We start from the raw sequence: 27,642 nt of genomic DNA on the forward strand, positions 1-27,642 counted from the left end.
CAGCTGCTATAACCAGTCATAAAGCATGCCTTTGCTCTGAATAAACCCCACATTAGTATATATAATATATTTCTGTTCTATTACTGTTCTGAGCCACACAAAATAGAAACCAGACACTCAGGCAGCCCCCAAAATACATAATGTTGACTGCATGTTCCCCTATTTTATTTTCCTAAGATAGAAGTGAGGAATTCAATTTTTCTCTCAATCACACTGAACTATGCCAAAGAAGGGGAAAGGATAGAGTATGAAACATGCAATAAAATGTTAATGTTTATGTCAATGCTGGTCTTTTTCTTTTTGTTCTTGCCTAGGCTGCTACAACCTCTTACCCGGTATCTAGATTTTCCAAAGGGACAATTTAATCCATAAATTTCTGTTATATATGCATCTGTCCCTAAGAAGGAACAAGAGTCTGGAATTTCCATTCCCACAATTTTGCTACCTTGCCCCCTCAAATCCATTATTTTGAAAAGCAACTTTGCAACACCTAATAAGTAAATATACTCCATGTGTAAATGATGATGATAGATAATGTTAAATGTCTTTGGTTATCAAACCCAGTCTTTAGTCTGCTTCCCTAAGTCTTCAGAGGTAATTGCTATTGTCTATTTTATCGTCATACTTCTGGGAATGGTTTTCCTAATTCTTCCTTTAAATCACACTCTGTGGATACAACAATTATATCAGTTATTATAGTTATTACAACAATATGCTTACCCCATATTTTCCAAAGGAGGCAGATTCTTTAGAGCAAATATTGTATCTCATTTATTGTCGTACCTGCAGTAGCTGGAATGTCTCACATATAAAAAGTGTCCAGCTTATTTTTCTTAGATTGAGTAATCACTCCACATAAAAAAGTACAAGTCCAGAGCTGGTATTGGGGCTCAAAGTGTTAAACCACTTCCTCCAACACTGCTATCCTATAATGGAGGCCCATTTTGAATCCTAGCTGCTCCGTTTCTGATCTAACTCCCCACTAATGTGCCTGGGAAAGCAGTGGAAGAAGACCTGAGTACTTGGGTCACTGTGACCCACATGGGCCACCCACATGCAGTTTCAGGCTCCTAGCCTTCTACCCAGACCAGCCTCAGCCATTGCTACCACTTAGGGAGTGAACCAGCAGATAGAAGATTTCTCTCTCTCCCCCCACCCTTTCAATTAAACCAATCTTTTAAAATGTGCAAGTCTATTCTTTATCATCTGTATCTACCTTTATATCAGTATCCCTTAATAGTGGATATAACTAGGAGTTTGCTTTATAGCTTCATTATCAAAGTAATTTCCACAGCTTTCCTTTTGCTGTTAGATGAAAATCCTTGATTAGCTTAGTTCATCTGCATTCCATTGAACAATTCCCATGAAAAGTCCTGCAGGCATAGCAAGTTTGTCCTCTTAAATATTTTATAAACTTCTAAAGTATAAAATAGAACATACCTGCCTTGCAAACCTTAACCATATCTGAATCTTGCATTGAGCTTCCAAACATGTAATGAGAGTTTCTCTGTTGCCCATAAAAAAGCAAATAAATATATATAATTATTCAGTTTGTGGCTCATCGGTCAAAATTATAGGCGTAGTTCCTCTACATATCTGATATTTTTTGCTGTTGTTTAAGTCACAAAACATGGTTCTGAAATTTTCCTTGATGCCGTCACTAGTGTTAGCAATCACTTCAAACCACATGCCTTGACTCCTTTAATTTTTTACTGTTGCTACTTTGGCCACCCTCATTATTGCAAATATCCCCTTCTGTCTTCAGTGTAGCAATATCTCCAGGCACACATTTCCTTTATTTTATTTTTTTTTTTACTCTTCCAATACTAGTTTCATGCAACTCCAGGTAAGAAAATTGGCCAATAATGTGATTTGAGGTAAACTCACTTCAGTTCTTCATAACTTTGTCCTCAACCTTAGGAATTTCACTAGACCAACAAATTTTCACATACAAATAAAAATAAGTTTCCATGAAGATTACCTCCCGAAGTGCCTCTGTTTTGCTTTAGAGATATTAATTTAAAAATATGTCATTGAATAACAAATATTGTGCTTAAAAATACTGCTGTTATAAATCAAATGTAATAAAAACCAATCCAATGAGCTGTATTTTGTTATAAACTCTCTTGAAAAGTTTTCTATATTGTAGTTTATCTTATTCTAAGTTTACAGAACCTTTTGATGTAAGTGTCCACATTTTCCTACTTTTCCCTCATTTGTAATATCCCCAAGCTTGGGAATGGTGGAAAATAGTAATTAGCATTCCTTGGCGATTAAAATTAGGTTTTCAAATCCACAAATGAGGAATTGATTGACATTGTTGGACAAGGGCGACTCAGCTAACCAATCCATAGTTAACAAATAAAGAGAAAAGCAGACAGGTGATAATATTTTCAGAATTAATTTATTTTTGCAGTTTGAGCCTGCTGAAAAAATTCAGCACAAAATGAACCTTTGCTAGCCAATCCTGTTCACTGTGTAGCTAAGTTCAATAAAATGGCTTGTAAATTTTCCTAATTTACTTTTTTGTATTGTCTGTTTCTATTTGATATATCCTGTCTTCTGTTCTTAAAACAGTAAACAAGAAAAGAATTGGAGACTCACTGCCCTGTGAAGCTTATTTTTGAAAAGAAAGTTTCAATTAAGTAAATCTCAACTGTTTGTAGCTAAAAAGTTCTTAAGTATTAAACAAAGGAATGAAGCTGGAAAAATTATGAGAGCATGCTTCGCAGTCCCTACCCAGAAATTTATAGAGAAGTTCTCCCCCTGGTGGCTGAACAGTCACACTTATTCATGAAATCAAACCAGAAAGAAAAATCGAAAGATTCTCACAAAATTACCCTTAAATTTCATATTAATGTGGCTTGCTAAAATGTACCTTTTATGATTTCAAAAACTGATAGAATCTGTCTTCTCATAAATGTCTTAGCTATTATTTTATTTTTAAAATGCTATTTTGTTTGTACAAAACTTATTATATCGCATATTGGCCTTTATTTTGCCTAATTGCGATCCCTACCGAAATCTTTCTCATAATATGAACAACAATTCATGGCTATTTAGATTTATGACTTGGTCGTATTGTGAAACTGCATGTGTCCTTGAAAACTATTTTTCGTACAAACGAGTAGAGAATAGCATTCAGGCTGGTAGCTGTCTACCACGGTCTTTTCACACAGCTTATTTATTATAAAGAATAGTGCACAGTAGCATTTTCCTTGGTCTTGCCAGCTGGGCTCTGTGACTCTACAAATACCAATAAGTAGCATATTTACCTACACTTATCAGTCTTCCAACTAGAAGAAGGAGTTTCCAATAGTTTCAAATAATGTTGAAATATGTTCAATGATGTCAACAACAAAAAAAGCTGTCACAAGAGGTCGTCACACTCTCATAAACACTGGGAGCAATAAAACTCAGGCACTTTCCCTGCTGATGACTGCTTTCCAGTTGTATTCTCTGGGACAGATATTTCACTAATTAATTATGAAGTTTGTTGCAATCCACGAAACTGTCTCCATCTAATGTATTCAATTTGAATAGAAATGGCAAAGAACCTAAGATGATAGAAGAATGGTTCCTAAGAAGCCAAGGGGAAAATATGTTCTAAGGTAATTTCCCCATAGGCAAAACTGTAATTACAAAATTTCCTGATATCTCCAAACTAGCCTTCAACTAAATATCATTTTAGTCCTCACTGGTACAAATAGATGTCTACAATCTTGTTTTTGGGGGCATCCCACATTTATTTCATTTCTTCAATATGGAAACAAAAAAAAAGTACTAGAACTAAAATGATCCACTGCTAAGGCAATTCTCAGAAAAAAAAAATAACATTTTAAATGTGCATCTTGCTTCCCTATAACTATTTAAATCCCCTATATAATCAAGAAATAGATATAATACAGTTGTGATTTTAAACACAAATGTTGCATCCTTCTGTATTGTAGAGTTCCAGATTACCAACTTTTATTCTTCCCAGATTCCCACCACTTTCTTTGTCATATAGACAAGGGATCTTTATAGTATGTGGAAATACCAACTAATATGGTCGGTCTTGATAAACATCTTTAATTCGCTGCTAGTCTTATCTTGCAAAAGAGTTTAATATCACCTTCTAAATTAAATATGTTCAAACCTCAAAGCCCTTTAATTCCACGGCACACTCCAGAAATATTATTACTTACTTGTGCCAGAATCCATTGATAAACAATGTGTTATCCGTGTTCATAACATAACTCAAGTCCTATCATGATAGAAACATTATATGGTTCATTCATGAAGCATCTATTGTTCCTAGAAAAAGTATACCATATATGATGTGATCAGTAAATATTTTAAAATAAGTAATAGTCAAAGAAGAGGAAGCAGGGATGGTGCTATGGCATAGCGGGTAAAGGCTCCCCTGTGACACTAGCATACCATGTGGGCACTGGTTCAAGTCCCAGCTGCTCCATTTTCAAATCAACTCTCTGCTATGGCCTGGGAAAGCAGCAGAAGATGGCCCAAGTCCTTGGGCCCCTGTATCCGTGTGGGACACCCGAAAGAAGCTCCTGGCTCCTGGTTTTGGATCAGTCCAGCTGCAGCCATTGTAGTCATTTGGGGAGTGAACCAGTGGATTGTAGAATAGTAGGTCTTTCTTTGTCTTCCTCTTCCTCTTCCTCTTTCTCTCTCTCTCTCTCTCTCTCTCTCTCAACTCTGCCTTTTAAATAAATAAATCAATCTCTTTAAAAGGGGGAAAGAAGGTCAAACACTGCTCAAAATATGATGGTATAATAGATTTATGGTGTGTTTAAATTACTAAATATTCTGAATCAGTGAACAGATTGAAATACAAGTACAGGCCGGCGCCGCGACTCACTTGCCTAATCCTCCGCCTGCGGCGCTGGCACCCCAGGTTCTAGTCCCGGTTGGGGCGCCGGATTCTGTCCTGGTTGCTCCTCTTCCAGTCCAGCTCTCTGCTGTGGCCCAGGAGGGCAGTGGAGGATGGCCTAACTGCTTGGGCCTCTGCATCCACGTGGGAGACCAGGAAGAAGCACCTGGTTCCTAGCTTCGGATCTGTGCAGCGCTGGCCATAGCAGCCATTTGGTGGGTGAACCAAGGGAAAGGAAGACCTTTCTCTCTGTCTCTCTCTCTCACTAACTCTGCCTGTCCAAAAAAAAAATGAAATACAAGTACAAAGAAAAATGTTTGCTGCCTCTCAAAAACAGTATTGAGTGAAACAAGCCATACAGAAGAAAGATTGCAAATATTTTAATTCCACTGTTAGGTAAATAATAACTAAATTATATATTAGATATATATGTATAAATTATGAAAGTGTTAAAAATGATAAGGGAATATGATTCACAGAATTCAGAATAGTAATGACCTCAATGAGGAAGGAAGGAGTCAGGAAAGAAGGAAGTTCTCAGGGGTCTTAACATTTCATTTCTAAATCAACATGGAAGTTATGCAGTTGAGTAATTTTAAATTAACTCTTAAATTATATAGATTTTCTATATTTTGCAGCATGATAATAAAATGAAAGAAAATTTATATTTTCCACCTCATAAACAAAAATATGACAAAATAATCACTCCTATGAACCTTGATCCATTCTACCTCACACATTAATATATTCTGGAGAAGTGAACAATTAGCCTAGTGATTATAATGACTGAATCCCATGTCTGAGATCTTGGGTTCACTTCCTTTCTTCTACTCCTGACTCCAGCTTCTCACTAGTGTATACTCTGGAAAGCAACAGTAATCACTTAGTAATTTGATTCTTGCCAACCAAGTGGGAGTGTGTTCTTGGTTCCTGCCTCCATTTCGGTCCTTTCCTCTAGCCAATGCAGGCATTTGGGTAATTAATCGGTATTTGGGGGGAAGTCTATATGTATCTAACAAATAAATGAAATAATGTTTTAAATTTAAATAAATATACGTATTATATTCTTGGAAGTCTCAGTAACAGTACAAAAAAAAATCATACTGTGAGAGAATTTCATAATGCCTGTGTAGAAAAGACCTGCATCCAACTCAGCCAGAGAGAAGTTTCAGAACACTGAAGGAAGAAAGACATTTCCAGGAGATCAACTAAGGGAAAGAAAGCTTTAGCAACAGTGTGACGGGAAATGCAAACTGCATGCAGACTCTGAAAGCCAACAGATAAATGATAAATATACAAATACACTATGGAGTATGATTCACAATTGGTATGAGTTTTTTAAGTTAAATGATATTTCAAAGAACTGTAACTTTTCCAAAGGACCGCTCCTCCCACTCACCGAAAAATATGCATTCACTTTCTTCTGGCACTTGTAGACCTTCAATGGAAAAAATTAAGAAACAATAAATAGTTAAAAGTAATAACTCTCCTTTATTAATGGCTTACTACGCTTTTATGCACTACTTCATTTTTTCCATGCCTTCGAACATCATTCTTATTATTCATTTTACAGTTAAGGGCATTGATTCTGATTAACATGAAATAATTTATGCTGTTATAGAATTAGGATTGGAAACAGTACCCAAACCCAGTTAAACAGAATTTTGGAGCCCATGCTCTTAATTGTTATCCTATACAATTTTGTCCTGCCTTACCTCAGAAATGTTCGGGCACCATTCACTGATATTTCATAGCAATGTCTGCCCCTGCAAATGGGGAAAGAAGCAATAACTATATAAAGCCACGATGCTTAGCCATAGATTTACATTTATAACACCTGGGTAACTAAAATACTCAATGCTCAGAACTCTTGGTTTCTTAAGATATGTGTTATATTAATATTGATCAATATGATATTGATATTTTTAAATGTTAATGTTTTATATCCTTGCTACTGAAAATGTAGTCCCAGGACTAACAGTATCAGCATCACCTGAAAATTTATTGGAAATGCAGAATTCTATCCTAGAATTCTTGTATAAGAATCTACATTTAAGAAGTCTCTGATAATTTATATGCAGATTAATGTTCAGAGACCATGAATATAAAGCCATGCTTCTCAAAGCCGACTTCTTTCGAAAGTAACCTGGATACGTAGGGAAAATTTGGATTCCTGGGTCTTATCTAAGTCTTACTAAACCAGAATATTTACTCAGTGTACCAACCTGGCCCCTCTCTAGAAGTACCTTGCACAGACCCCATCCATCACTTCAGTCACCACCATGGGCCTGCCAATGGCTTAAAGAGCATTTCATTATCAAAAATCATCTATTTAATTTAGAAGTTAGGTTACTGCATTAAAAAAGGAATAATAATTTGTCAAGAATAATACATATTGCATTAATAATCAGGACAATTTCTAATTTTTTTTCTTTTCCTCCAGCAGAAACTAAAGGTCTCGTAATGTGACACATAAGGGAAACATTTTAATAGCGAAAATAAAGGAAATGGAAAAAAGACATGTCCTGTTTCTGGAGCAATTAGTATTTTGAATCACACCTAACTTGAAAAATGTCCTGAGAATGGTGCATTGCTTTGGATTCAATAAGCAAAGTGAAAGAATAAAGTCTCTGAGGAAAATTGCAACTAAGAAGATAAATGAGAGATATACTGAAGTCAGTTTGCCTAGCATCGTAACTTTGCCAAGAGCTGGTGTTTCCTTTAAAACACAGTTGATAACAGGACAGCCCAGCAAAGATTTATGAAAAGACACAGGCATATATGCCTTGCTAATGCCCATCTTGAATTCCTTGTTGACATGGTAGGATTTTTGAACAAGGCTCTTGCAATGGGGGTGTCTAACATACAAATAGATATAAATTCTAGTTGCTAAAAATGTGTATCGAGTTGAGTTTACAGCATAAGTCTGCCAATAAAGCCCTGGAGTAGGAAGTCTAAGCACTGGAATTAAGAAAAATTCATTATTCTTAATACTTAATAGATAACTATTCTTTGCTTCAATAAATGGTGATCTGTGTGTGAGAGGCATGCATTTAATGTAATAGGAAAAATCTTTAACTTAATAAATCCTTATCTTCTTTATCTGAGTCATTGCATGATGGTACCCACTTCAGTGAGTAATGCCTCTAATTCAATTTTTATTTTCAAAATTTAATAAATTTTCTACCTTTTCATAAATAGAAGTACTAGCTTCCAAGCAATGGTTTTATTTTTATGTTAGTCAATTTATATTTGTGTATCATTGTACGTTTTGGTTTGTGGAGTGAAAGAATAAGCAAGCTATCTCAGTTATCCATATTATAGAAGAGAGTATAGATCATATATGTAACATGACAATTTGTATGAAAAAGTAGTCCGAGTAAAGCAAACAGACCTTGGGGGCTTTTGGAAGCTTGTAATGTAATATCAGTGTCTTGTTCAACTAAGAAATTACCTGTAGGAGTTTCCATGCCCTTAATGAAAGCGAGAGAAAACTAGATGTGGCATTTGAACTGTCCCCTTATCTTTAAAATCAAAGAGAATCAATTAATCTCATGTAAATTTGGAATGAATAATGAATATCTTCTATATCAACTAGCCCTGGTAATATACTTGAATCACTGCTATAGCATCTTCACCAATTAGTTGCTCAACCTACAAATAAATTCCATCACTCCTGAAACAGCTCAATCTCTTGTCAGGTGTGCCTCTTCCTTTTTTAATATATAGCCAGAAATCTTTGTCTTTATCTTCCTCTCAGTGGTTACAGGAAAACCTAGTCCTTTCTCTCCTTCACACTTTTGATTATAGTTATTCTGATAACGCTTCAATTTATCTTTTCCACTTCAATTACTCCTAGTTTTTCCAACAAAGTTTTGATATCATAAAGTTTTAAATATTTACTTTATCTTGATAACCCTTTGATGAATATACTTATATTTGTCACTCTAGTCACAACATATATAGATGTCAGTTTATACCTCACCTTTGTCATGATAGTACTAATTCAAAAAAATATAGCTTTATGAATACATATGAATTGTTATTAGCACTCTTTATTGCCCATGGGTGTTTTTCATAGTGTTTCATACAACTTATTAATTTTAAGTAGCCACTAAATGTACTCAAGATATCAAAACAAACAGACTCTAAATGATATCAAATGACTCAATCACAATTGCTATTGAAGCAACCATGTTTTTTCAGGTAACCGCGTAAGTCAAAAAAAAAAATGATAGACACTCATTCTCAAAAAAAACATAATTTTATGTACAGATTTTATTACATTTGATTTCAAATATCCAGGTATTCATTTATCACTTCAATTTTTCAAGATATCATGCAGATATATAAATACCCATTGTCTCCACTTTAAAGGAATTATAATCTTACGTGTATAATCAATGTGTGTCCAAGTTTACCCAGGATAGTATTTGTTTCTCTCAATGTAACTAATTAATTGTAATTAATTGTACCCTCTTAAACAAAATTGTAGTAGTTTGAACAATAAATTATAAGATTATCTTATTTATATGAAAGTACAAAAGAAAAACGCATAACTCTGTGTAACAAGATGTGGTACTCAATGTCACAAAAATATTAAAAATATACTTCTCCTGAGAAAGTGAGTGAAGTGGAACTTAACTCATAGTTTATCAGATGCTTCCTTTCAGTACTTGGACACAAAACTGGACTACATTCTCCAGTTTCTCTTGGAGTTAGGTACAATCATGTACCTTGGCAACACAGTGTGGACGGAATTCATGCATGGCACTTTCATATCTCACTAATAAAAATCTCAAATAATACCTCTGCTCTTTATCCTCATGCATCAGGTGAATGGAGACTATCCTTGGACTCTAGAGAAGAGGAGAGTCACAAGTTGGAGGGACAACAGATCTTGAATGAATGTGCCTGGCAAACATCTCTTCCAAACAACTGACTCACATGAGTATTCAACATGAAAATTGCGTATATATTGTGTTAAGCTACTGAAATCAGAAATGTTTATTAAAATGGGACCACAGGGCCAGGAGAGTTGTGGTACAGTAGGTTAAGCCTCTGCTCCCAAAGATGGACATGGCATCACATTTCAGAGAGAAAGATCAGTTCCAGGCTACTCCACATTCAATCCAAGTCCCTTCTAATGCATCTGGAAAAGCAGGCTGATATCCCAAGTACTTGTTTCCCTGCCACTCCCAAGGGAGACATGGATGGAGGTCTGGGTCTCCACCTACAACCTTACCCAGCCTCCTATTGTAACACCTTCAAGTTACCTAAAGCAAAATGAACATGATTTAGAAAATTTAGGAAATTAATATATTCCAAGAGCATAATTTCAATGCAAGAATCCAAGAATTGCAGGGTGGGGGCCAGTGCTATGGGACAACAAGTTAACCCATGTACACCTACATCCCATATTGGAGTATCCATTTGAGTCCTGACTGCTTCCCTTCCAATATAGCTTCCTTCTAATGTGCCTAAGAAGCAACAGATGATGGCTCAAGTGCTTGGATCCCTGAAACCTATATAGGAGACTTGGATGGAATGCCTGGACTAGTCCTGGCAGTTGTAGCCATTTGGGGAGTGAACCATCATATGGCAGATCTCTCTCTCTCTCTCTCTTCTCCCCACCCCTCTCTCCCACTTACTAAGTCTTTCAAATAAATAAATACATACATCTTTTTTAAAATAAGAATGGTAGGATGGAGAAGAAAGTCAACACTTTGGGACTTTACTTATAGGATGAAGTATGACTATCATAACATAGTAGGCAATCACTTGTTCCATCAGTCATAGACAATATATAAAGGCCACTTATATGACACAATTCACATACCTAAATCATCTTTTCCCTACAAGGATATTTACAAGCTTCAAAATCTTTGTTTTCCCTTCAATTTCTTGTTCTTAACTTGCAATCTACGGAATTAGACAAAATTGTATAAGTAGTTTAATATGTCTTTGGAAAGAGGTAGAGAAAGAAACAAAGATGGAAGGACCTAGCCATTTGCATTTGTTGAGATGCCCCAAAATAGGCATTTCTATATTTATCTTGAATTTGAACCCACAACGGCTATTGGATTATTGTGATTGTTTCTTCACTATGTTTTGAGATATTTCCTTCTAGCCCAGTCCATGAAATAATTATAAAATTTCTACTCATTTATAAATTGGTGTCTTTAAAATATAGACATAAACTTGACTGCTTCTGATCAGTCTTTCCTGCAAACAGATAAGTCAAAGCCAAATAGTAGATATCTAAAAAGATAAAGAAATGAAATGGAAATTATGTGCTAGTTATTATGTGAGAGTCAAATGGCAGCATCTTTACATTTGAATCTTATTTTGTTCTAAGCTCAATTCACTTCTCTGCCTCAGTAACTTCAATATAGAATCCATTTTTCCTTCTGGTAATGAAATCATTCACAAGGAACCAGGGTCATTGCTCTCAACATGAGGTTGGTATATGAAGATTGAGATTATTAGGTGATCAAATTGATTTTATTCTGAATCCAGAAAGATGTATTGCTGACTAAATCACTCATATCTGGTTTTGTTTATAAAATCAGTTACATACTGGAAACAGATACAGCTCAAATCTATAGTAAGTGAAGGTTTGGTTTGTCTAGGTTCTAGTTAACTTTTCAACAACATTCCCAATCATCCTCCAAAACTCTTGAAGTACAGCAATAGTCCTGACAAAAACATATTGAGAACTTTATATTCTTCTAGATATATTCACATGACAGGTCTTCTGCTGTAGAAATTTGGGTCTGATAGAGGAATAGTTTATCTCACATTTTTTTTGAAAGTACATACTACATGATCCCAGAGAAATAAGCACATTGTAAGATTGCTATATTTGGGCCAAACTGAAATCAACTGAGCAATAAGACATCTTTCTATATATATATATATATTAATAAATATTTATTTCAAATGCTTAATTTTCTTAAAAAAGAAAATGAGTTTTAAATTCCTGTTAGTCCTAAAACAGGTAAAGAATGAGTAAATCCTCTAAAGATGGCTTTTCTCTGTGGTATGTATGCTTAACTTAAGCATTTCATAAATGCTTTGATGATGTTAGAATAAGTTTTTTCAAGGATAAATGATGAAGAAGATATGTCTAAATGCACTATTAAAGAGAAAATACACTTCCATAGTCAAAACTAAGACACTAGCCACCAGTAGTTTCGGATCTCAGAAATTCTGACAGATTTCAAGCTGTTTTCTGTAGTTTGAGGTACCTGTTTTCCTTCAGTAACTACCTTTCTACATGCTCAAGTCGTTTTATGTGAGGAAAGAGAGGCAAGTGAGTAAAAATCTTGACCTTTTCTACTGCCATATAATATACTATTAGTGTATTTAGTTGTAAGTGTTAATCTCTACATTGAATATTTCATTAAGTGACAAAGAAATTTATATAAAGAGCCAATTTATGGGAAAGAATTACCACTCAAAATGCCAGTGGAGCATAAGCATAACCCTAAGAGATGTCATTAAAAGACACTTAAGACTGGACTTAGATAAAACCTTTAAATATGAGTGTATTTCAAAATGTCACATAACTTGTTTTTCAGTGCTTTTTGAGACAAGGGTCTATTGTTCTGTGTATAAGCTTAGTGGGCCCTGAACTAAGTAAAACTGGTAAATTTAAAGTGCACTTAGGACTTCTGTAAGAGGATAAATGAACATCAGTGCCTGTCATTTTAAAATCCATTATCAAGAATAGAATAGAAAAATAAAATGAGTGTTTCAGTTCAACAATCACTGAGTTGCCATCTCCTAAAAATTGTCAATGCACAAATGATCTTCACTAAAAGCAAGTAATCTACATGTCCATCTATTTCACACATTCTACATACAGCAGCACTTACCTTACTCACTTGTTTTCTCTTGCGCATTCACCCATGTATATTTCCTAGCCCACTGCATTAGTTAATTGATAATTGAAAGCCAAGATTCAAAATCACCTTGCAATTTTAATAGTGAAATAAAAATGTGGCTATTAATTTTGAAAAAATAGCTAAGCATAGAATATTGAATCTTATCCTATTAATTTTTGTGGCCACAGACACATTTTCTAAACCTCTGAACATTAAATATTAATTGGTAAAATGTCAAAAAATATAAAGTGTCCATTACTAAATCCTTCTTGGCTCCAAAACTTATGCAGATTTACTTGCCCCAGAAAAGTCAACCTACAAGTAAAATCAAAGATTCTCCTTGTCCAGAATAGGCAGAACTAACTGGTCTACACACACACACACACACACACACAAATGAGTTACCTCTTGGTTTTATACTTAATGTCCGTTATCAAAATCTGAGACCACAGATCTTCAATTCAATGTTTAAAAGATCCATATAAGTACAACACCAATGCAAGGCAATGACCATCAAGAGAAATAGAAGGTGCCTCTTTGGAGAAGCAGGAGAATTTTCTTAGATGCCCATTCTTAAACCTTCCATAAATTAAAGAGTGAGAGGGGGTGGGGCTAGCATAGCCCTAAAGAAACTCCAAGGGTCTTATTGCAAACACTCATTTAAAAATAGTGACTTAGTACAACTGTGGATGGAAGAAACTTCCCTATTTGTTCCTGGAGTCTGATATATTACAGAGATATTGGAAGGAGATATCTTGGGTCAGAGAAAAATACAGACATTCCTTTAGTATAATATAATATCTGTAGTATACCACCAAGGCATTAATCTTTGCAGTTTTAGAGATTTTCAAAGACTGATATCTGATCTTACTGCAAAGCCCTAGTATCTGAGGTTTCCCCTTTACCTAACCAGCAACAAGTTGACTGAAATAAAATAATCATAAGTTAACACTAGAACTTTGACATAGACTATGTATTTATAATAGAAAGAATATGAATTTAAAGGACCACAGTGAAACATTTCTAAGGCTGAGGCAATGACCGCATCAGATACTGTAAAGTTTGAGAAATGAAGCTGTGACTTATGAATAGTGTTAACTCTCTGCCTTAAAAAACCCGATAAACAGAATTGCTCCTCTCTCTTCTGAGTTATTCTGAAATGTAGTTGCCCCACTTATGGGGAGTGGCCTATCTCAAGTGATAGGCATTCTCATTCTCCCACCATACAATGACTGTTGTTAAAAAAAATCATCAGAAACCAAGAAAAATGAAAAATTCCCCTCAAATTGTCACAAAGTGAACTTTAAAATATAGACCTGTTGTTCTAGGCATAATTTGGGTACCCAGAAACTTCATTTACATGGAAACCTACTAACATTCTGAGTTTCAACAAGGAGTCCAATTGGAGTTTACAGTTGAGATAACCATATATGTCTCTGTAAGACAGTTAAATTCTCAGTGTCTCGGGTTTTTTTCCCTCTGAAATATTAAGAGGACATGACTATGTGCTCTCCAAGATCTCTTCACTTCAAGCATGTGATGTTGGGTTTTTGAATTTCCCTTCAGGATTTTTTCTTTACAAGTGAAAGAGATCATATATGTGCAACAGGAATATCAACTGATACAACAAACAAATGTTCATAATTTATCATGCATTTTATTAGTCACATTTTAAACCTACAACTTAGAAATAAAAAAGGATAGCATTTGACACAGTCATAAAACATTTCTAAACTTAAATTTATAATATTCCAAGAAACATATTTACATAAATTTGGTGTAATAATGATTGAATAGGTACTTATAGCCACAGCACAGAAGAAGCACAATTATCTGAAGCTTTTAATCAGTAAATGTATTACTAGTCTGGAAAATATAGACTGAATTTGATTCACTACAAACACACTTAAAAAGTCTTAGGAAATCTAAAGATACCAGCAATACATTCTCATTTATTAATGGAGAGTACTAGTTCCCCTTATGGGCCTCACATATTCATCACAGACAATAAGAATCTTCAAAAGTGCCTATATACAAACTTTAATTCATGAATGATTTTAATATGAAAACTTTTACTTTTTAAAATTCTGGTACAAATAATCAAGAAGATTGCTGCCTTCTATCAATGTACTTCTACATTATCTTCAGATTTTTCATTTTTCTAAAGAGTTCTTAAAATGAAACACAGAAATGTTAAGAAAATAGGAGGATGTGATACAAATGTTGAAGTATTTAGATATAATAAAGGTGAAAACAGGACCCACTTAATGAGTATGGTAGCTGTTCTTCCTCCACATTACTAACATTTAATATGGTTGACTTGGTAGCAAAGATGGGCAAAGATTATATCAATTGATGTAAACTTTCTCAACCCTCAGTCCAGAATTAGAACTCTCTGGATGTACCTTGTCCCTTTGCTAACACAAGCCTTTTTCACTGTGAAACTATGACCTTCAGTTGTATTTGTTCAGGTGAAGTATTCTAAATTTTAATATTTTTGTAAACCCTTGCTCAAGTGTAAATCTCCTTGTGCTGGAAGGCCACGCAAACTAGGACATGAAAATATGAAACAGTTTACCCTTCAGATGCAACTGTTTTTTTCTTCATCCCATTAAAATGTGCATGCTTTAATTCAGTGCTTACTTTTTAAAGTTTGTCTGCTGAGGGGAATGAGGCAAGAAAAACATCGGTGTGTCTCCTGGCACATCCCTGAAATTTAAATTGAGAAATAATGGTTGCTGGTCTGGGATGTTAATTATGGTTAATTGATTATTTGATAAAAGTCAAGCTCAACTTATCATAAAAGAGAAACACTGCATTCCAACTTAGGTCAACTTTGGAAAGCCTAAAAATGAAATCATGGCACCACAATTTGGGAACATTATCCTATTGTAAATGTGTTTATAAATTTGTTAAGAAAACAGAGCCAGTCTTTTTACGTCTGCAACCTGAGACCAAATTAAAACTCATTCCAGGTCCTTTTTGAAATTACTTATCCTAAGGCATGTTTTACTTTAGTAAAATCACCACTACTAAAGTAAATTTCATTCATTGGGAAATGGCATGTTAACAATTTATACTGATGGTAAGTAATGTTACTAGTACTTGGCAAAAGCCCAAACCTGAAATATGCTTCACCTTCATTGAAGCATCCATGAAGAATCTGCCCAGAAGATTTCACTGTGGCCTTTGGGAATTTTAGTTTGTTTACTTCTGAAACTCCTCAAGCTCCCAGCCAATGAAATGAAACATAATCCCAGACATGCATACAAAGGGAGTTCCAAAAGCAGCAAACATGAATGACCATCCATATTTCACATCAATGACGACGTTCTCTGGGACACACCTGTTGCTCCTTTCTATAGATATATATTTTGGAAAATCAACTGCATATTCCTTCCATAGCACAAACAGGCTGAGGATCAGGCTAAACAGGGCCCCTGTGGAAGAAAGTCAAAAAGACATTTATTTCCCATATAAAGATAGAATCTTAAAGTAAATTCATTTTCCCAAATGCAGAAAACAGCTTTGAAAGAATTTTAACGTGATTATTTCTCTCATAAATATAGAAAACACTTACTGCAAACTCCTCTGATTTCTTCAAATTTAAATAGCATTACACATCAAATCTTCATGAACATGGTCAACTATTCGTTGAAATAGAAAAGGTAGGCTAAGGAGTTTTTCTTTATCCCTACACACCAATGTGCTTCAAAATGTATTTGAAAGGCAAAGAGATATGAGAGAGAGAGAGAGGGAGAGAGAGAGATTTTATCTACAGTTTCACTCTCCAGATGCCTGTAACAGCTAGACAGGTGGAGCTGGGACAAACCACAGCCAGGAGCTGGGAGCTCAATCCAGTCTCCCTCTCAGGTGGCAAGGGCCCACATACTTGAGCCATGATCTGCTGCCTCCAAATGCATTAGCAGGAAGCTGGAGTCAGAGAGCAGAGCTGGAAGTCAAAACCAGACATACCAACTGAGGATGCAGAGTCCCAAACAACATGTCAACTGCTATCCCTAACACTCACTCCTATGCTAGTTGTTAAATGACAATTACCATGCCATACTGAACTAAACATAGGCTCTACCAAAGTCAGAACCACTAAAACAGTGAAACAAGTAATCCATGCTTTTTGTACCCTCTTTGTTTTCCAACTGCTCAAATGTCCATAATTCACTTAATGTTTACATTTACCAAATGTTCATCCCATAATATATGTACATGCATTTAAATATAATTAAAAATAACTCATCAGTAAAATTTGCTAACACTTTCCTCAATTCTTCAAGAGAAATTGATTCACCATAAATGTTTCTATAGCTATAGCTGCCATATACCTTGGCTCACTGCTATATATTGCTTCTGTGACTCAAGTCCAAATAAGATAGCCTAGAGCTATAGCACGATTTAATGGCATCCTACACAATATAGGTACTTTAAAATATTCAATTCAAATGAAAGTCGGAATATTAGAATGAGTTTTTATTGACTTTAAATGTTTTATTAATGCAGTAATATATCATTTTCATAAATATTACAACCATTGAGGGCATCAATCCCCATTGATCCACATATCCAATCTTTCTACTGCTGTTAGATAGGTAGGTATTCCTCTTGATGATTTTAATTTAAATTTAAAATGGATATTCTTGAGATTCATATTATAAACCAGAAGTTTGCATCTTTAATAGTTTAAACCCAGATATATGGAGAGCACTTTATAATACAAGATAATACCAGATAGAAATTCTTCCCAAATTATACTGAGAGATTGGCTCTAGGACAAAGTTTTCTAAAAGTTTATTGATGAGCCACATCCACTAAACCATTGAAAACTTCTGTACTCTCGGATGAATAGTACAAATTAATTAGGCCTAATTATTCCATATTGTCACATACTATAATATCACTGTATCCCATCAATACATACAATTATTATTTATAAATTAAAAGAAAATTTAATAAAGTTACTGTTAGTGACAAAAACATTTTGGGGGGCAAGCGCCATTGTGCAGTAGGTTAATTCTCTGCCTGTAGAGCCCGCATCCCATATGGGCACCTGTTAGAGCTCCAACAGCTCCTCTTCCAATCCAGCTCTCTGCTACAGCCTGGGATAGCAGTAGGAGATGACCCAAGTGCTTGGGCCCCTGTACCCACTTGGGAGACCTGGAAGAAGCTCCTGGCTCCTGGCTTCAGATCAGCTCAGCTCTTGCTGTTTCAGCCATTTGGACGGTGAACCAGTGGATGGATAACCTTTCCCTCTGTCTCAAACTCTCACTGTCTGTAAATCTACCTCTCAAATAAATAAATAAAATATTTTTTTAAAAAAAGAATGACTTGGGGCCGGCGCTGTGGTGCAGCTGGTTAATGCCCTGCCCTGAAGTGCCAGCATCCCATATGGGTGCCGGTTCTAGTCCCGGCTGCTCCACTTCCAATCCAGCTCTCTGTAATGGCCTGGGATAGCAGTAGAGGATGGTCCAAGTCCTTGGGCCCCTGCACCTGCATGGGAGACCCAGAGGAAGCTTCTGGCTTCTGGCTTCCGGCTTCCGATCAGTGCAGCTCCGGCCGTTGAGGCCAATTAGGGAGTGAACCATCAGATGGAAGACCTCTCTATCTCTGCTTCTGCCTCTCTGCAACTCTGCCTTTCAAATAAATAAATAAATCTTTTTAAAAAGAATAATTTAGTATATGAAGAAGCATTTAAAATATTTAGTAATATGTAAGATGCCCTTGTCCTGACTGTCAAGGGACAACTTTCTACTTTATTCCTTTTAATATTTTTTTTGTTCTACTTAATACCATTGGTTGAACTCTTTAATTAACACACAATTATTCTTAGGTGTTTAAATTTAACTTAAAAGTGATCCCTGTTAAATATAAGAGTGAGAATAAGAGAGGGAGGAGATGCACATGCTCAATAGTACTTATCCTAATGGTAGAGTTAGAAACATGCCAGGGGATTCCAATTCAATCCCATCAAGGTGGCATGTACCAATGTCATCTCACTAGTCAAAGTGATCAGTTTCAGTTCATAATTGATCATTATGATAGGATTAAGAGTCAAAGGGATCACATAAACAAGACTAGTGTCTGATAATACTGATAGAATTAAAAAGGAGAGAATGATCTAACATGGGAAGCAGGATACACAGAATGGCAGATGTCCTAAACAGCACTCTGGCCTCAGAATCAGCCCTTAAGGCATGCGGATCCGGCTAAAAAGCCCATGAGAGTATTTCAGACATGGAAAGCCAAGACACTCTGGCAAAAAAAAATGACCCTAAATGAAAGATCTCTGCGAGTGAGATCCTGGCAGAAAGAACGGGCCATCAAAGAAGGAGGTACCTTTCTCTGAAGGGAGGAGAGAACTTCCACTTTGACTATGGCCTTGTCTAAATAAGATGGGAGCTGGCAAACTCCAGAGGCTCCCATAGCCTTGGCAGCTCATGAAAAGAGTGTCGGGTGATTACTGACGTCACAAATAAGAGGGTCAATTGTTAAATCAACAACAGGAGTCACTGTGCACTTACTCCTCATGTAGGATCTCTGTCCTTAATGTGTTGTACTATGTGAATTAACGGTATAATTAGTACTCAAACAGTATTTTACACTTCGTGTTTCTGTGTGGGTGCAAACTGTTGAAATCTTTACTTAGTATATACTAAATTGATCTTCTGTATATAAAGATAATTGAAAATGAATCTTGATGAAGAATGGGATGGGAGAGACAGTAGGAGATGGGATGGTTGTGGGTGGGAGGGTAGTTATGGGGGGAAAAAGCCACTATAATCCAAATGTTCTACTTTGGAAATTTATATTTATTAAATAAAAGTTTAAAAAGGAAAATATAAAAATAATAGAATGCAATAATATATAAGATTATAAGATTTTAGAAAGCCTGGATACAATTAAATAAAATGTAAGAAGATATTAGATATGTTTAAATTGAGGACATGTACTAGTTGTTCAATAAATGGTTGTCATCATTATCATGATTAAATTTCCATATTATAGCACATGATGTAAATAGACAATTCATCAAGTGACTAATGTGAAACTCAATGACGCCATTTGGAAGAATCATTTGTTAGAATTCTCACACAATCTAAAAAAATACTAGAAGAATTTTCTAGAAATTTCCACAGTTTGACCAATTCTCTTGCCTTTCCAAACACTATAGACTTAATGTAGGTTGAGGGGATTTGGTATGTGATTCTATTCACTATGCCACAACTCATCAGTCATACTTCATTGGAGACAGAGTTCAACGATAGTACAACAAAGGGCCAAATGTTTTCTTAAATTTGAACCTAGCAGTTTTCAATTAGATATGAGTATTTTTCCCATTTATCCCTAATCTAAAAGGGTTTTAATTACATTTGAATGTGAAAAGTAACACAAAGTATATCATTAGACCGCTGTAATTTGATTTTTCCATTTCACAGAAATTACTATCCATACTATGGCTCAGCTTCATGAGGATTTGTTTTCTCACTCTAAGATGTATTTTTATAGTGTCTAACAAACCACTGGAGACAGGGAGCTTAATAAATGTTTCTTTTACTAGAAATAATTCAATTCATTAACAGTACAGATACATCTGCTTTTCTATTTTTAAGTCTGTTGAATTTTGAAAGCAGTATCAGACAGTTCTTCAGCCATCAAGGCTTTAAGCACGTGATGGAGATTCACACATTGGGAAGCTCATTTGCACTCTGCCCTTAAGTCTTCTAGTGAAATTTCCTTGTGGAAATTTTCCATTTGTATCTTCTAACTCGTCTCCAGAGATCACATCAGATTGGTTTCAGAAAATTCTACTTTTTACTAAACACTATCACAGTGTATAGTGTGTGATGGAACATTTTCCACAGCAAGAAAACATCTCATATATATTGTATCTTTCTACAATCCCGCAGAGAAATACCTAATTATTTAAAATGCTAAACATATTCCATGCAGACAAATAGCAAATAATTATATAATACCTCTTTGTAACTGATGTTTTTAATTAGTTTCTCTTAAGGGATGTAAGAAAAGGATCAGTTGTCAGAAGGAGTGTCAGCGTAAAAAACAATCTTTAATTTTTTTTCCTTAAAAATAGGCTTTCCCCTAAAGGTATTTTCCTAGTTTGTAAATTGTCTTTCATACTCACCAGGATCCTTAAAAATAGCTACTCAAAAGTAAGGACCACACACTCTTACAATTCCTTGGAGCGATATTTCCTAGATTTGCCTGCCCATAAGAGTCACCAATGGTACTTTTTATATATATTGCTAGGATGCTAGGATGGTCCCAAGAAGGCTCTGATTCACTAAGTCAGGAGTGGATTCTTGAAATCAATATTTTAACAAGCAACTTAGGTTATCCTTAATACAAGACAAAGAAATCCTGCCGTAAAGAAAGGACCCAACAAAATGAAGCCACATTTTCTAGGTGATTTTTTGTTTGACGAATATGGGATAATGAGTAAGGAACATTCCATCCAATCATCTCACTTGGATGAATTTAGATTAAAATAACTCTCATATAAGTAGATTTGCAACACAACAAAACTAATGGAAATAAATTATCACAACCATGTCCCTTGGATTAAAACATAGTACATTTAGGAACTCAACCTGTAATAAATTAATAATAAGAAGGAGGAAGCCAATAATAGTACCACTTATTCAACCTTTACTATTCAGTCTTGCATTAAGTGCTTTTTGCATAATCATGCACTTACTTCTTAAAATAACTGTGAGAGGTGCCTTTATTCTCACAATTTAATACATGAGAAATTGAAACAGAAAGTGATATGGTTAATTGACTATATTTTAAAGACCTTAAAAAGTATATACTTTGTCAACAATCAAGTAATTCAGAAAGGAGGCAAAATTTATGTCTGATAAATACTTAGCCAAGATTTGGTACAGACAAATTTCAATTTGGATAAGCAGTAGTTAACACCTTTATTTTCTTGTTTACATTACCTAGTATCAGATAGTCTTGCATCAATATGGAAAAATCGCTTTATAATAGAATGTACTGCCACTTGCATGTTATATACCACAGTTGACTAAATTTAGTAAAGGACACAGAGGATTTGAACTGAAAGTCCTTGAATGCTAATTACAGCATCAACAGTTTATGAATCTTACAGGTTTACATCCTGATAGTCTGTGACCTTTGGCAAATGATGTAACCTCTCACAATGTTAATTTCCTTCTACATATTCCATGTAGACAAATAGCAAAGAATTATATAATACCTCTTTTTAACCAATGTTTTTAATCACACTTTCTCTTAAGGGGTGTAAGAAAAGGATCCGTTGTCAGGAGCGTCAGCTTAGAAAACAATCTTTTGTTATTTTTCCTTAAAAATGGGTTTTGCCCTAAAGGTATTTTTCTAGTTTTGAGGTTGTCTTTCAGACTCACCAGGATCCTTAAAAATGGCTACTCAAAAGCAAGGGCCACAAGAACATTTACCTGGTAAGGCTGTTGTAAGATTTCAGTGAGCTAATGCATCTAAAATACTTAGTTTAGTGCTTGTGACATATTGAGGGCTTGGAAAGTGCTGATTAAAGTGAGAGTTATGCTTCTGCTGATGATAGTTGTAGCCTCTATGCCATTGTCACCATCACACCACAAGAATCTCAGCAATATGTTTCTTCTTTTTTACTTTCTATAAAAGTCATTTTAGGAATGTAAAGAACGTGAAAATAAATTTATAGGAAAAAGACAGACATAAAATATCACTAAAGATTAATAGTGAGAAGGTGGATTTTTTTTTCAGCGTGAATACTGTATCTCCATGCTATTCACATCTCTCAAAATTTTTCTTCTTGGAGTCGACACTATGGCACAGTGGGTAATGCTGCCGCCTTCAGTGCAGGCATCCCATATAGGTGCTGGTTCAAGTCCCAGTTGCTCCACTTCTGATCCAGCTCCCTGCTAATGGTCCTAGGAAAACAGCGAAGGATGGTCTAAGTCCTTGGGCCCCTGGACCCGTGTGGAAGAGACGGATGAAACTGCTGGCTCCTGGCTTTGGATTGGCCCAGCTGTAGCCATTGCGGACATTTGGTGAGTGAATCAGTGGATGAAAGATTCTCTCTCTTTCTGTCTGCCTCTACCTCTCTGTAATTCTGCCTTTCCAACAGATAAGACTTTTTTTGTTTTTGTTTTTGTCTCAATTTATTCATGTTTAGGATGAATACACTAATAAATACCTCTTTTTCTCAGTATTGGACAGTATGAGTGGTAAAGGAAACAAAAACAGTCTAAATATTAAAATGTATACTTTGTTGTTTATCTCCAAATTTCAAATTCACAATATCTATGTCAGGGAAATAGCTCTATAGCTGTTCAGGAATTACTGGTAGCAACATCATCCTGATAACAAAAAACAGTCACTTGCTATAATCATAGTGATTTGAGGAACTTTTGCAGGAGTTGGAAAACCACGGGTCTTGGAGTCAAAGAGCTCAGAGGTGAGTTCTAGCTCTATTACTCATTTACTGAACTGCCTTGGGCAAATTACTTCACTGTGCACAGCCTTAGTTGCCCCAGAGTTATTTTAAGAAGTATTTATTTGCACTACACAAGTAAGAGGGTTATTTATCAACTAATAAGTTCTTTATGCTAAGAGAAAATTAGTTCTCTTGATGCTTCAGCACATATCTGAAAAAAGTAACCTCATTGACAGCAGCAAGCCAATTAGCTATAAAGTTATTTAAAAGAAATGTACTCAACAAGAGCTAATTTGCTAAATTTATTCATTTTACAAAAAAATCTTCCTTTTTAACTCTTTGCCACATTATAACAGCTAATATCAGATGAGATTGTTTCAAAAGAATTTCAGTAGTCTTTGTTTTTATGTTTCAGTTAAAGGCATAGAAAATGGAGATAAAGATGCAGAACGAATGAAGGCCTCACAATTCTGGCATTTTAGTGGCCAACAGGCCTTTTACCAGTTAAACCATTATGAGTTTTCCACATCTCTTAAGTAATAAAAATACATTTTAAAAATATAAAGAAGTAAGTTTATTTTTTTTTCATTTTCGATTCTCTTTATATACAGAAGATCAGTTTAGCATACATTAAGTAAAGATTTCAACAGTTTGCTCCCACACAAACATAAAGTGAAAAATAATAGATGATTTTTTAAATGATGATGAAATCAGATCAGACCTATTGTCATGTTTAATCCCAGTGAGAGTCAAGTTGGGAATTGATAATTTCTTCTTTTTTTTTTTTTTACAGAAGATCAGTTTAGTATACATTAAGTAAAGATTTCAACAGTTTGCACCCCCATAGAAACACAAAGCGAAATATACTGTTTGAGTACTCATTATAGCATTAAGTCTCAATGTACAACACATTAAGGACAGAGATCCTACATGAGGAGTAAGTGCACAGTGACTCCTGTTGTTGACTTTACAAATTGACACTCCTGTTTATGGCATCAGTAATCTCCCTATGCACCAGTCATGAGTTTCCAAGGCTATGGAAGCCTTTTGAGTTCACCGACTCTTATCTTGTTTAGACAAGGTCATAGTCAAAGTGGAGGTTCTCTCCTCCCTTCAGAGAAAGGTACCTCCTTCTTTGAAGACCTGTTCTTTCCACTGGGATCTCACTCACAGTGATCTTTCATTTAGGGTTTTTTTTTTTTTTTTTTTTTTTTTGCCAGAGTGTCTTGGCTTTCCATGCCTGAAATACTCTCAAGGGCTTTTCAGCCAGATTGGAATGCCTTTAGGGCTGATTCTGAGGCCAGAGTGCTGTTTAGGACATCCACCATTCTATGAGTCTGCTGAGTATCTCGCTTCCCATGTTGGATCACTCTCCCCTTTATTTATTCTATCGGTTAGTATTAGCAGGTACTAGACTTGTTTATGTATTCCCTTTGACTCTTAGTCCTTTCATTATGATCAATTGTGAACTGAAATTGATCACTTGGACTGGTGAGATGGCATTGGTACATGGCCACCTTGATGGGATTAAATTGGAGTCCCCTGGTATGTTTCTAACTCTACCATTTGGGGCAAGTCAGCTTGAGCATGTCCCAAATTGTACATCTCTTCCCTCTCTTATTCCCACTCTTATGTTTAACAGGGATCACATTTCAGTTAAATTTCAACACTTAAGAATAACTGTGTATTAATTTCAGAATTAAACCAGTCATATTAAGTAGAACAGACAAAAAAAACTACAAAGAGGGATAATGTATTAAGTTGTTCATTAACGGTCAGGGCTATGCTGATCAAGTCACCGTTTCTCATAGTGTCCATTTCACTTCAACAGGTTTCCTTTTTGGTGTTCAGTCAGTTGTCACCGATCAGGGAGAAAGTAAGTTTATTAAACCCACTTGGGCAAATCATCTCTTCAGTGAATGGACATTTGGAAATTTCTGTCAGAAAGTGAGTGATTTCATCATGCACTGATTGATTTAACAGAGATATCAAATGAAAAGAACAGAGAGCTGAATTTGGTTCAAGTATTTGGGGAAAGATGAAACTGGTAGTATAAGAGTTGGATTTACATGAATAGGAACGAAAGAATATCCTAACACTAGAGGGGCATCATAACACACAGGTGTTTCTTTCACTAAGAAAAACACTTTAAATACAACATTAGAAATAAAGAGTATAAAAGAGCTGTTGGGAAAGTGGGGAATGTTTTTGTTATGTTCTTGCAGTAATACTGCAATAATGTTGCCCATGAACTAGCGGTGAAGGCAATATTGATGAACTAAATGAAGATCATGATGAATCCAGATTAAAATGAAGTCAATTATGATTGAATTTTTAATTGACTTCATTTTAAATCTGGATTCATCATGATCTTCATTTAGTTCATCAATATTGCCTTCACCGCTAGTTCATGGGCAACATTATGCAGTATTACTGCAAGAACATAAACAAAAACATTCCCCACTTTCCCAACAGCTCTTTTATACTCTTTATTTCTAATGTTGTATTTAAAGTGTTTTTCTTAGTGAAAGAAACACCTGTGTGTTATGATGCCCCTCTAGTGTTATGGATATTCTTTCGTTCCTATCATGTAAATCCAACTCTTATACTACCAGTTTCATCTTTCCCCAAATACTTGAACCAAATTCAGCTCTCTGTTCTTTTCATTTGATATCTCTGTTAAATCAATCAGTGCATGATGAAATCACTCACTTTCTGACAGAAATTTCAAATGTCCATTCACTGAAGAGATGATTTGCCCAAGTGAAATAAGCCAGTCCCAAAGGGACAAATACCATATGTTCTCCCTGATCGGTGACAACTGACTGAACACCAAAAAGGAAACTTGTTGAAGTGAAAGGGACACTATGGGAAACGGTGACTTGATCAGCATAGCCCTGACTGTTACTGAACAACTTAATACATTATCCCTCTTAGTAGTTTTTTTGTCTGTTCTACTTAATATGACTGATTTAATTCTGTAATTAATACACAGTTATTCTTAAGTGTTGAAATTTAACTGAATTGTGATCCCTGTTAAACATAAGAGTGGGAATAAGAGAGGGAAGAGATATATAATTTGGGACATGCTCAAGCTGACTTGCCCCAAATGGTAGAGTTAGAAACATACCAGGGGATTCAATTTAATCCCATCAAGGTGGCATGTACCAATGCCATCTCACTAGTCCAAGTGATCAATTTCAGTTCGCAATTGATCATAATGAAAGGACTAAGAGTCAAAGGGAGCACATAAGCAAGTCTAGTACCTGCTAACACTATCCGATAGAATAAATAAAGGGGAGAGTGATCCAACATGGGAAGTGAGATACTCAGCAGACTCATAGAATGGCAGATGCCCTAATAGCACGCTGGCCTCAGAATCAGCCCTAAAGGCACTCGGATCTGGCTGAAAAGCCCATGAGAGTATTTCAGGCATGGAAAGCCAAGACACTCTGGCAAAAGATCTCTGTGAGTGAGATCTCAGTGGAAAGAACAGGTCTTCAAAGAAGGAGGTACCTTTCTCTGAAGGGAGGAGAGAACCTCCACTTTGACTATGACCTTGTCTAAACAAGATAAGAGTCGGAGAACTCAAGGGGCTTCCCATAGCCTTGGAAACTCATGACTGGAGCATAGGGAGATTACTGATGCCATAGACAGGAGTGTCAATTGGTAAAGTCAACAACAGGAGTCACTGTGCACTTACTCCTCATGTAGGGATCTCTGTCCTTAATGTGCTGTGCATTGAGATTTAATGCTATAATGAGTACTCAAATAATATATTTCACTTTGTGTTTCTATGGGGGTGCAAACTGTTGAAATCTTTACTTAATGCATACTAAACTGATCCTCTGTTAAAAAAAAAAAAAAAAAAAAAAAAAAAAAAAGAAAGAAAAGAAAAGAAAAGAAACTATCAACTCCCAACTTGACTCTCACTGGGATTAAACATGACAATAGGTCTGATCTGATTTCATCATCATTAAAAAAAATCATCTATTATTTTTCACTTTATGTTTCTGTGTGGGAGCAAACTGTTGAAAAGCCTTACTTAATGTATACTAAGCTGATCTTCTGTATATTAAGATAATCGAAAATGAATCTTGATGTGAATGGAAGGGGAGAGGGAGTGGGAAAGGGGAGGGTTGTGGGTGGGAGGGACGGTATGGGGGGAAGCCATTGTAATCCATAAATCGTACTTTGGAAATTTATATTCATTATATAAAAGTTAAAAAAAAAATAAAAAATAAATAAAAAATTAAAAAAAAAAAAAAAATAAAATAAAATGAAGTCAATTAAAATTGTAAAACGATCATCCATACCACTTCACTGAACTAAATATTTATAAACCTCAGTGTATTTTATGAAGGAAGTTAAGTAACAAAGTTTTCACTCCACTCATCAAGCACTTTTCACCAAGCTGACTAGAGAGACCA

The 27,642-nt window shown here is 35.3% G+C and overlaps 1 protein-coding gene across 8 annotated transcripts in view; it reads right to left on the reverse strand.

Moving 5' to 3' along the window:
- The window catches only part of LOC103351928 (transmembrane protein 182), a 297,822-nt gene that overhangs the window by 211,620 nt on the left and 58,560 nt on the right, over positions 1-27,642 (reverse strand). For 6 of the 8 annotated variants that reach the window (XR_011385575.1, XM_070067072.1, XM_070067071.1 and 3 more), the window contains exons 5-8: positions 16,109-16,202; positions 15,406-15,471; positions 6,589-6,639; positions 6,273-6,311 (exon numbers count right to left, since the gene is read on the reverse strand). Coding sequence is in view for 5 of the 8 variants with exons in the window: in XM_070067072.1 (XP_069923173.1) it covers positions 6,287-6,311; positions 6,589-6,639; positions 15,406-15,471; positions 16,109-16,202 (236 nt within the window). In the remaining 3 variants the exon portion in view is untranslated. Of the gene's footprint in view, positions 1-4,187; positions 4,703-6,272; positions 6,312-6,588; positions 6,640-15,405; positions 15,472-16,108; positions 16,203-27,642 lie in introns of all 8 variants that reach the window. The other 2 variants (XR_011385576.1, XR_011385577.1) reach the window with 2 other exon arrangements.

The sequence above is a fragment of the Oryctolagus cuniculus genome, chromosome X (assembly GCF_964237555.1).
Source record: "Oryctolagus cuniculus chromosome X, mOryCun1.1, whole genome shotgun sequence".
Classification (NCBI taxonomy): domain Eukaryota; kingdom Metazoa; phylum Chordata; class Mammalia; order Lagomorpha; family Leporidae; genus Oryctolagus; species Oryctolagus cuniculus.